This window comes from Molossus molossus, unplaced genomic scaffold (genome assembly GCF_014108415.1).
Source record: "Molossus molossus isolate mMolMol1 unplaced genomic scaffold, mMolMol1.p scaffold_m16_p_11, whole genome shotgun sequence".
Classification (NCBI taxonomy): Eukaryota; Metazoa; Chordata; class Mammalia; order Chiroptera; family Molossidae; genus Molossus; species Molossus molossus.
The window spans coordinates 95,777,911-95,789,666 of NW_023425346.1; the positions used below are offsets into that span (position 1 = coordinate 95,777,911).

At 43.6% G+C, this 11,756-nt stretch overlaps 1 protein-coding gene across 2 annotated transcripts; it reads right to left on the reverse strand.

Moving 5' to 3' along the window:
• Positions 1-2,827: 2,827 nt before the first annotated feature.
• FAM124B (family with sequence similarity 124 member B) lies at positions 2,828-10,581 on the reverse strand. Of its 2 annotated transcripts, none has more exons than XM_036253291.1 (2): positions 9,850-10,581; positions 2,828-3,463 (listed from the first exon to the last, which is right to left on the reverse strand). In XM_036253291.1, the coding sequence occupies exons 1-2, from the start codon at positions 10,579-10,581 to the stop codon at positions 2,828-2,830; spliced, it is 1,368 nt and encodes a 455-aa protein (XP_036109184.1). The 2 variants fall into 2 exon arrangements, with proteins under 2 accessions (XP_036109184.1, XP_036109185.1); XM_036253292.1 differs by having other exon boundaries at positions 2,828-3,434; positions 9,842-10,581.
• Positions 10,582-11,756: the final 1,175 nt, after the last annotated feature.

Sequence of the window (11,756 nt, forward strand, 5' to 3'; positions counted from 1 at the left end):
GAGTCTGACTAATATGATAAAATGGATTACATTAGTATATAGTTAACCCCTTTCATATAATCTCTTTGGAGCTTTAGAATTTACTTGAATCTTATCTATAATTCTCCTCTTTGACAGATGAAAATAAATGGCACACACACTAAAAATCTTAGATTTCTTTTATTCATAATGATTGCATCACTGTATTTTTTATTGTATCATTGATTTTACTAAAACTTGTTTTTAAAAAAATCCTTCCTTTCCATGACATTTAAAAAATGTGGGTCTGAAGGACCATGTGCTAATACTACCTTGCATATTTATGATGCTTGGCAACATCCAAACATTTTTGTATGCGTGGTCTTCATTCTTCTAACAATCTTTATTTACAGTAGATAAGGCAGCAGAGGATCAAAGAGGCTGACAGCCCAAGGTCACACAGATAGTACATTTTAAAGCTTGATCCAAACTCAGGGCCTCTTCCACCTTGCCCACTGGTGTTCCCATCTAAGACGCTGTACATTGGATTCCTGTGTTCAGTAGGATAGAGCAGGTGATATTTTAAGAGTCAATTTTAAAAGGTGTTCATTCAAAGTTTTTAATATTCTCATGATTTCCATGCACTTAGACTCTTACTCATGTAATCATGTTAAAGAAGTTCAGGTAACCCGTTCAAGGTGGGAAAGAAATGACAGAACAACCCCCTGCTGGGCTTTTCAAAGCAGCTCAATTGTTCAACTTAAATAAGACTTTCGTTTTTAAAACACTGTTATAGAAAATCATACCAAAATTAAGTTCTTCATTCCACTTTCTAAGATTTAGATTCAAAGGGAGAGAAAGAAAATGAGAATAAGAATATATTGATGTTGTAAAGACTGAAAAAAACATCAATGGAGAAGTCGTGTATTTGCCCATTAGCAGCTGTTATTTGTTTCTACCCTAAGTTGGGCAGAGCACCCCAAACTCAGCCCAGTCTTGCTGCCATAAGATCTGTCCTTAGGCCTGAACACACCCTTCTACCCAGTTGGGGGTACTAAGTAACCAGGTCTCCAAAAGATCCAGCTAAATCAGCATTTGTAGTCTTACGTAACATCTGTCTTGGAGAAGGAATTTCATAGAGTAGAATAACTTTATCAAGCTGTGGTACATATATACAATGGAATATTACTCGGCCATAAAAAAAATGATATCTTACCATTTGCAACAACATGGATAGACCTAGAGGGTATTATGCTATGTGAAATAAGTCAGTCAGAGAAAGACAAATGCTATATGATTTCACTTATTTGTGAATCTAAAGGACAATATAAATAAAACAGAAACAGACTCATAGACACAGAATAAACTGGTGTTTGCCAGAGGGTTGGAGGTTTAGAAATTGGGTGAAAAGGTAAAGAGATCACGAAGTACACATTGGTAGTTAAATATAGTCACGGGGATATAAAGTACAGCAGAAGGAATATAGTTGATAATATTGTAATAACTATGTATGTGCCAGGTGGGTACTGGAAATACTGGGGGAAACGCCTTGTAAAGTATGTGATTGTCTAACCACTATGTTGTATACCTGAAACTAATACAAAATAATACTGAATGTAAACTGAATTGAAAAATAAAATACAAATATATATAATAATAAAAGAATAACCTTATCAATGAATTGAAACACATGGACCTCAGACTTCTTTTAATGTGGGTATAGACCCAACCAAAAAAAATGCAGTATATGAGCAATTGAAAATTTGTCTATTTTGATTATAACTGCCTTACGCCCAGTCTCCATCCGCCGGTTGGGAATGATGGCCACAGCCTTGTGCAGCAAATGTGAGAATTAATTGAGGGAAAAGTCCCAGAGGAATAAGTCTGGACTTCAATATATTCTCGAGTTGATAGAATGGATTCATCATAATGGGGAAACCATAACCACTTTCAGTTTGGAGGCCACAGAATATATGTGCACCACATATCAACGTCTTATTCAAACTTGTGTGCCCAGTAAATAGTTGTTGAATGAATGAATGAATGAATGAATATTGCAGAGGAATTTAGAAATTCAGACATGGCCAAATGAACCCAAGTCCTGCTCCAATAACCCAACCAATGCAGTCTTCCTCCCTGCTCTGCGATCTCGAATCATCCAATCATGTCGCATTCCTCTCTGGTTCAGAACGTGAACCTCTGGTCCCGCTGGAGCAGTGCCGAAATAAAACGAGAAATGAAGGAGCAAGAAAACCCTACAGCCTAGCTTTCATTTTTAACCTGATTTTAATTTTTTTGGCTTCTGGTGTTTCTGCTCATTAAACAAGAAAAAAATTAATGATTTCTAATTTTCAAAACACTTTGCATGGTAACTCATTCCAGATGCAGAAAACTTTAAAGGCAAATCACTGGAGGGTATGTGGTGAACAGGGCCTACTTACAAAAAGAGGTCACACAAAAATTAAAAAACATTAAAGAATAAATAGTCCGTGCTGTCCAGGGAGATGAGCTATGCAACCCCAGTAAAAATTGAAACCAAATTGCATCCACTAATCAACATTGCATAACACATTCAGCTCATTTGCATACAATGCAATTATCCTGGTAGGTGCTGAACTCAACACTCCCTGCTGGGTTAGTGTGTCTCCAGGGACACCAGGTGTGGGCCTTCGTTGGCTGTGTTGCTTTATGACCATGACAATAGCGGCAAATAAACAACCATGTACAGCACCATTGAACATTGGAAATAAAAGCAACGAAGACCTGTACCCGGCTAGCATCCAGGCCCCCTCAGATGAACAAGAAACAGTGCGCCATCTCTAGGGCGTTGTATTTGATCCTGTGTTTAGAAAACCACATTGGTTTTACACTATATAAAGAATTCTTCTTCTCCTCCTTCTTTTGCTTCACCCTGAACTGGCAGATGAAGGGGACACTTCGAGATTACCTTCCTTGCACCAAGGTCCCTTTGGCCAGCAAGTGACAAAGGATGGATGCTTGCCTTCAAGATTCTGTTGTTTTTGGAGGCGACTGCCCCTAAAGAGGAGGCTGGCGGTGGCCGGTGGGTCTGCAGATCCCTCGGGAATCTGCTCAGAAAAGATCGCCTGGGTTCAGAGTTGACCACGGGGCACCCTGTGTCAACATTGGTCTCTGCCTCCAGCTTCTCAAAGCTGTTTTCCCGACTGAAGACCTTCCTTCTGGCCCCGGGTTCGAGGTGGGGAGAGCACAGAGGCAGCTGGGCATCCGTGGCTGGGCTGCTGGCCTGGGATGAGCAGCCAGGGCTTCGCCATGAGGTGCCCGAGGCTGGGCTCCCGCTGGGCTCGGGGAGTTCCAGAGAAGCCACCTTGAACCGCCTGCCCCGGCTCCTTCGCCTTCTCACCTCCAGGCTCCTCCTGCTGGGGACGGAGGTCACCCTGGAGCCCGGGGGAAGGGTGTCAGCTCCGGAGGTGCCATTCGGAGAGGAGAGCTCGCCGGTCCTGACACCAGGTCCTGGACTCGATGGGATCTGTCAGGCAAAGAAAAGATGAACAAACATAAGCGATGTTTCCTGGTCGCTAGGAGCGAGAACAGACTGCGTTCTATCCACCCTCTCGCTCCAGGCCATGCCCGGGGCCGGCAAGCTGGGCGGACTGGACAGCAGCGACGAGCACGCTCCTTCAAGGGGCCGAGCTGCCCTGATGGTCTCTGGAGGCTCTTCTGACATCACAGCAACCTTTGTGTCTGATCCACTCGAGTCTTTCTGGAAATGGAAACCGGCGTGGTTATTTCCATATTCAGAAATCATTCAGGGTTGGGATTAGATTGCGGAAGGTGGTGGAGGAATTCCATACTTTTTTTTTTTTTTTTTAACTCATTTGGGCAAATACCAACAAGTACTACTGCTGGATATTTGCTAAGAGTATGTTTACTTTTGCACAAAAGTGTCAAACTACCTTCTAAAGTGACCGCACTATTTCGCATTCCTACCAGCAATGGATGCGAGTTTCGCTTACACCTCACCTTCACCGGCGCTTGGTGTTGATGGTTTATTTTTAGGGTTCACTTTCCAATTTATGTTTCAACTCATGGTAGGAAACATTAACAAATGTTAACTTCCGAGACCCAATTTCCAACAGCTAAACAATAAATGTGTTTGTGATATTCGAAGAAAAGCTACTCAGTTTGCCAGTAGAAAATGGGAAAATCCATACGTTTGTGTCTTGGGGAGTTTACTTAATTCTCTAACAACATGAACAGAAAGAGAAGCCTCGATGACTTGTCCTCTTCCCCTAAGTCGATCTCAGATCAGAACAAAATTGGTCCTGAAGTCACAGCCAGGAAGTGCCTACCTGAGGCCGAACAGGGGACAGCGGGCCCTGAGCCAGCCCGGCGCCTCCCTCCTCTCAACTCTGCTCCCTCGGTCCCTGGCCCGTCCACTGGCTCCGTCACCTTCAAATGCTCCGAAAGGCTCAACTTAAACCTGACATTGTCAGGCCACCACCCACACTTCAGCTCCAGCACTCAGGTCCCCCATTACACCTGCTCCTAAACATCAACACCTCCTCTCTCTCTCCTCACCCCTCTATCGTCACTGCTTTCCACAGTCAACTTGAGTCTGAAGACCACTCCAACCATCTCCTTCCACCTCCAAATTCTCCAGCTGCTCCCTTTCTCACACCATCCCCCAAAACCTCCCAACCCTCGATCGTCTACCTGCCCACGTTTTCTGGATTTGTGCCCGGACAGCTGAAGGCAAGCTCACCAGTGCTCAGACTGGAGCCCCACGAGGTGTGGTTTCCAACTCCGTGTGGGCTGCCTGCCAGTCCTCCTGCCTCGTTAGCCACCTCTCCCCACTCACCGTGACCGTCATTTCCAACCTCGAAACTGTCCTCAAGCAGTGGCACAACCTAGCCCCCTCTCTCATCAGGTGGTCTCACCATCTCGACTACAGAACAACGCTCTCAGTTCCCTACCACTGCAACGTTACCCGTGCTCTCCTCAACAGAAGCGGCCAGTACTGCCTCCTCTGTGCAGTGAATCATCAAATTTTGTCTTCCTGGGGACCCACCCTATCAATTTTTCATTTTCTCCTACTTTATTATTTTGTTTCTTCAACCAATCTCTTTCCCATAGATGATTGATGATAGATAGATAGATAGATAGATAGATAGATAGATAGATGATAGATAGATAGATGATAGATAGATAGATAGATAGATAGATAGATAGATAGATAGATAGATAGATAGATGATAGATAGATGATAGATGATAGATAGATAGATAGATAGATGATAGATAGATAGATAGATAGATAGATGATAGATGATAGATAGATAGATAGATGATAGATAGATAGATAGATAGATGATAGATAGATAGATGATAGATAGATAGATAGATAGATAGATAGATAGATGATAGATGATGATAGATGATAGATAGATAGATAGATAGATAGATGATAGATAGATAGATGATAGATAGATAGATAGATAGATAGATAGATGATAGATGATGATAGATGATGATAGATGATAGATAGATAGATAGATAGATAGATAGATAGATGATAGATAGATGATAGATGATAGATAGATAGATAGATAGATAGATAGATAGATAGAAGATAGATAGATAGATAGATAGATAGATGATAGATAGATAGATAGATAGATAGATAGATAGATAGATAGATAGATATGATAGATAGATGATAGATAGATAGATAGATAGATAGAAGATAGATAGATGATAGACTAGATAGATAGATAGCTAGATAGATAGATGATAGATCGATAGATAAGATAGATAGATCGATAGAAGATAGATAGATGATAGATAGATAGATAGATAGATAGATAGATAGATAGATAGATAGATAGATAGATAGATGATAGATGATAGATAGATAGATAGATGATAGATAGATAGATAGATAGATAGATAGATAGATAGATAGATAGATGATAGATAGATAGATGATGATAGATAGATAGATAGATGATAGAAGATAGATAGATAGATAGATAGATGATAGATGATGATAGATGATAGATAGATAGATAGATAGATAGATAGATAGATGATAGATAGATAGATAGATAGATAGATAGATGATAGATAGATGATAGATAGATAGATAGATAGATAGATAGATAGATAGATAGATGATAAATAGATCCTTGCCAAAAGCAATGAAAGCTGCTTAAGTCTATCTTGAAAAACACATTCCTTCAACCCTCCTCCTGCCACTCAAACTATCTCCTCTCCTTCACAGTCAAACCTCTTTATAAAATTTGTCCACATTCATTTTTCCCACTAACCCTCCCCTGTTTCCCTCCTACCACTCCCCTGAAATTGCTCTGGCCAGGATCACCTACAATCAACCTCCTTACTAATTTTCACTTGCGCTCTGGTAGAATTTTACAAGGCTGACCTTTCTCTTTACATTTGATGACTCCTTCTCCTTAAGCTTCTATGTCAAACCAATCTTCTGGATTTTCTCCTTCCTGTCCATCCACCCCTTCTCGGTGCTCACTGAAGGAGCCTCTTCCCCTGTGAGCTCCTAGTTCTTCAGTGCTACCTTGGGCCCCTTCGCGTCTCTCCACACTCTCCCTCAGCAGACTCACTGACACCCATGCCTTCATTATCATTTAAGTGGCGAAGGCTCCCAAAAACATAGCTGCAGCTCAAATCTGTCTCGCAAGCTTCATACTCATCTACCCAACTGTCTTACTGTCTTCAAGGCCCAGCCTCTCAAATGCAACCTTTCCAAAAGTGAACTCATCTCCCTCCTCACCCTCAGTCTGTCCCACTCACTCTTTGTCTTGTTTTAGGCAATGGCATCGTTAGCCCCTTCTTACCCAAGCAAGGGCGTCATCTTCCCCTCTCTATCCCTGACGTCCCCATTTCCATGGACTCTGCCCCCCAAAGCTCTCTCAGGTCTTCTTTTCTCTCCATGTCCCCTGCCATGAACCCTGAGGCAGGCCGTTACCATCCCTCGTCTGAATTGCTGCACCAACTGTTCTCACCGCCTTCCAGGCCATTCTCCACTCCACCACCAAAAGAGCTTGAAAACAGTTGCGATCGTGTTACCTTCCTGCTTCAGTGGCTTCCTACTTTTCTTGAGATAAAATCTCAGCACGTCGGGGGGGCCTACCACACTCACCACGGTCTGTCCCTTCTTACTCCAGCCTGATCATTCACCACTTCCTCCCTTTCAAGCTCCACTTATCAAAACTGCATTCCTTTCCACTCATTAGACATTGTTCTTTCCTAATGCCAAGGTTTGTGAATATTTTTTCCTTTGTCTGGGATATGTCTCCTCTAACCCTTTCTCTAAAAACCCCTACTTACTGTCAAGGCCAAGCTTACACCTCATTTTCTCTTGGACGCCTTCTTGATATCACTGAATCTGAGTTAGATGCCCCTAAATACTGGCCCTACCATTTATTACTTGTGGGACTTGAAACGGGTGACTTAATCTTCGTATGACTTCGTTTCCTCACCTACAAAAGTAGATAATTATGTATCAATGTCACAGGGTTTCTGAGAGGATTAAGTGATAAAAGTGCCTAGGACATAAGAGTACTAAATGTGAGTTGGTTATTTTCATCTTTTTTTTTTTTTTTATCCTCACTTGAGGACATTTTTCCATTTTTTGTTCAGAGCAGGAGGGAGAGAGAGGAAGAGCGAGAGAGAGAGAGAGAGAGAAACATCGATGTGAAAGGAACATATCGAGTGGCTGCCACCCACACGACCAACCAGGGCCGGGGACAAACTGCAACCGAGGTACATGCCCTTAGCGGGAACCGAACCCTGGTCTCTCTGTACCGCAGGCGGACGCTCCAACCGCTGAGCGAAACCGGCCAGGGCTCATCTTAAATAATATTATTGCTACCTCTCCTAGCAGCTTGTACTTTCCATCTATACCACACTGTTTTGCCCTTGCCTGCTTACTTCTGATTTTCCTCTAGACTTGGACATCTGGAGGAGAGGGATTGTATATACCTTCATCACTGTATTTGCAGGACTTGGCACAGTGCCTAACACATGATAAACAATCACCAGACATCTTTTGGGTAAATAAATAAAGCTTAATCTCTAAAAATATAAATGTTTTCACATAGGAATGTAGAGTCTTTAAATTAGGCCCCTGATAATTTGAAATCAGGTATCTATAAAGTCCAATTGAGAAAAATTAAAATTGATTTAATCACATGGCTGGCCAATTTTGCAATCGTTTTAGGAAAAGGAAATGTCAACTTCTCTCTTTTTAAGAGAAGAGAAACTCCTTAGACCATATGGCAAAAGTGAGTTCAACATTGTTATTTGTTAAATGTTTTTATTGATTTTTTTTAGAGAGAAAGGAAGGGAAAGAGAGATGGAAACATCAATGTAAAAGAGAAGCATCAATCAGTTGCCTCCTGCACACCCCCTACTGGGGTTTGAACTCTCAACCCAGGCATGTGCCCTGACTGGGAATCGAACTGGGACCTCTCAATCCATAGGATGATGCTCAGTCCACTGAGCCATACTCATCTGGCAACATTATTAATATAGCAATGCAGATGTGTGCAGCTGAAATAAAAAATGTTTAGAAGAAACAATATTGAGTGATTGAGAAAAATCCCTTGAGGGAGAATAAAGCGTCTCCAGACAAAAATAAATAAACTGAACTGCATTTGTAGAAATTCTGATCATTTAGAGACCATCTTTCTAAGAAACACTTGTAAAATGTTACAAATGGAGAGCTAGGTTTTTTCAAGTCTCAGGGAGCAGCACAACTATCTTGATGCACAGGAAGATCTTTTGCCACTCAATTGTCTCTAAACACTTTAGAAACAAGAAAATATATATATATCACTGGAAAATTATTAAGCTATTAAGGGGCAGACTGGCACTATAAAGGGACAATAATATTGTCTCTTATTAAATGTGATTCCAAGAGAGAGCAAAAAAAAGGTTTCTCCTAACGGAGAAAAAAAATGGCATGGAAATATGTTATATAGATAGTAAGCAAACCCCAGTGACAGGCTCACCTCCTTAGAAGTTGAAACCAGTTTCTTTCAATGAACTGATCTTTTGAAAAGATTAATCAAAACCACTGATATGAACCTGCCAGTCTATAGCAGCAGCCTTCGGAGAAAATGCCCACAAGAATCCTTTCAAGGCAACATAAACCAAAGTATTAAGAGAGAGAGTGTAGAAATAGGTGTGTGAGTGTGTGAATGTGAGTATGTGAGTGTGTGTGTGAGTGTGTGTGTGAGTGTGTGTGTGTGTGTTCAGCAGTGTGGAGTACATTAGGGACAGGGATGAAGACCGGAAAGGAAATGAGTGATACAAAGAGAGAGCGACAGAGTCCGAGTGAGTACAGCCGAGAGACTCGGAAATGAGAAAGAAGACTTCAGGAATGCTCTAGAAGAAGCAAATGAATGACTAACTTCATGGAACATAAAGATGCACTTAACTACATGTCTGTTGATAAAATGAAGAGAAACAGACGCTTGTTTACATCTAACTAGCTTCTGGATTCTATACCTTTTCTGAAGAGATAAGCTCATTTCCTGAGAGCAAGCGGTCAGTCAACAATGTTTCAGAAGCAGCTGTCGGTCCACAGAGTCTGAACTTTCTTATCTGTCAGATGAGGGGATTTGACTAGATCAGCGGCGACTCTCAACGTCACTACACGTTACATATTAGAATCATCAAGGAGCTTTTTAAAAAGTGCTCAGGCCTGGGCACCCCCAGAGATGCCCATCTGACTGGCGAGGGCATTTTTAAAAGCTCTCCAGTGATGCTGATGAGTCTGCGGAGAAGGCACACAGTAAATCATCTCCTGGTCCCACCCCGAATGTCAAATCGAACCATGCCACGTGCGCCTACACCATCAGAGAGGAAACAGGAGTACCTGAAGCAGGATCTTGTTGCCATCGTAGTCCTGCGTTTGCCACCTGCTGCGGCTGATGGGGACGCACGGATGGGGTAGGAGAGGCACCAGCTGGCCAATCTCCTGAACCTTGAACTGCAGCACCGAAGACTCTTTGGGGTCCACCGACATGCCGAGGGGCAGCTGCTTCAAGGAGAGCTGCAGGGTGAAGTTCTCAGTGGCATAGAGCACGAACACACAGAAGTTGCTCTTCTGCGAGGTGGCTTCTCTCTGCAGGATCATCTCGTACAGGCTGATGGCGTCTTCGTAGTTATCGAAGGTGCAGTAGAGCATCACTCTCAGGATCTCGGTGCCCCAGTGCACCTGCCTCACGCCCCAGACGGGCATGTGACTGTCCAGACTGTAGAAGTCCTGACCCGCAAGCACGTGGGGACACGGGCTTCCCTGCACGCCCAGGGCAGGATGGCACTGCCAGGGCCACTGCCGCAGGGAGTCAAGGACTCGCAACAGCCGCTCCTGTCCGAGGCTTTCGTGCAGGAAGAGCAGAACGGACATCCCTGGGAACCGGGACCGCTTGGGGTGCCACTTGTCATAGTTTCTCACTGGACTGACCCGCTCTGTCACCATAAAGAGACGGACCTCAGGGCAAATGTCAACCAGGAGCTGGTCCAGAGCTTGTTGCAGAAGGGCACCGTGCCCAGAGTTGGCAAGGAGGTGGACAGTCATGGCCAGAGGCTCTTGGGTCTTGTCCATGCTGGATTGCTTGAGGGTGACACCGTGGGGGGGGTGTCCCGGCTTCGGAAGTGAAGGGAGAAGGCTGCAGCCCACCGGGACTCGTCCAGCTACCTCAGAGCAAAGCTCTTACCGCGGTCCTGGCTGCTGGTGCTCCCACGGTGAGACAATCTGCACAAATCCCGGCACGACAGCCGCCTCCACGCCACACAGCAGCCGTGGGTGATGTCATGCAGCCCTTGCATAATGGAGCTGCCTGTGTCTGGCCTTCTCAGGCACTCCCCAGGGTTTCTGTTTGACCTAAAAACCTGTAATCCGGAGAAACACCCGACCGGGCGGTGCTTGCAGACACCCGGGGAAGGAAGTGGCCGGCAGAAAGGAACCTAAATCCCTCTGTTGGGCTGATAGCAATCTGTGTGGTTGAAAAGACATCCATTTTATGGAGCCACAGGGGCTCTGATTTCCTCCCCGCAGCTATCTCTCGTGCTCACAGTAGCCTGCCAGGCCACCCGAACACAATGACCGCGTCCAAACAATTCTGAAACTTGGCCCCCTGCCAGAGTTTTTTCCCTTTGTTTTTTTCTTTTTGTTTGTTTTTTTGTTTTCGAACAATTGATGCTAGGGCATGGAAGACAAGATGTTTCATCTAAATAAGGCTAACTATTCACCGAAAGTGATTGGCACTACTGCAATGTCTGAGCGAAACTTAGTCTCCCTCTAGTCATGCCAATTCTTTAGGAAGAAGGAGCTTGCCAATGTCTCTAATAATAATATTTTATATCTATTATGGATCGACTAAGCACCAGTCACAAACTGTTTTAAAACTACATACATTGATTTAACCCTCCGGCAAACCTATGAAGAAGAGACCATTATGCCCACATTACAGGTGAAGAAATCGAGGCACAGAAAAGTTAAGTAACTTGCCTGAGGTCTCACAACTAAAAATTGAAAGAGGGAGGATTTGAACCTCGGAACTGAGGGGTGGGTCCCTTTGTGACCGAGAGAGGAGCACCTCTCTGGAAGCTGGAAGTCCTGGCCTGGATTTTTTTCCTAAGGACAAGGACAGGAAACCAAAGCCAGCTCTAGCTGAGGACAGTCAGAGCCCAGATACTCTGTGTGCTGTTGAATCTTAAAATGAATGATCTTCCACAAGAACACCCAAGATTTAAATATAACAGCCACTCTACTGTTCT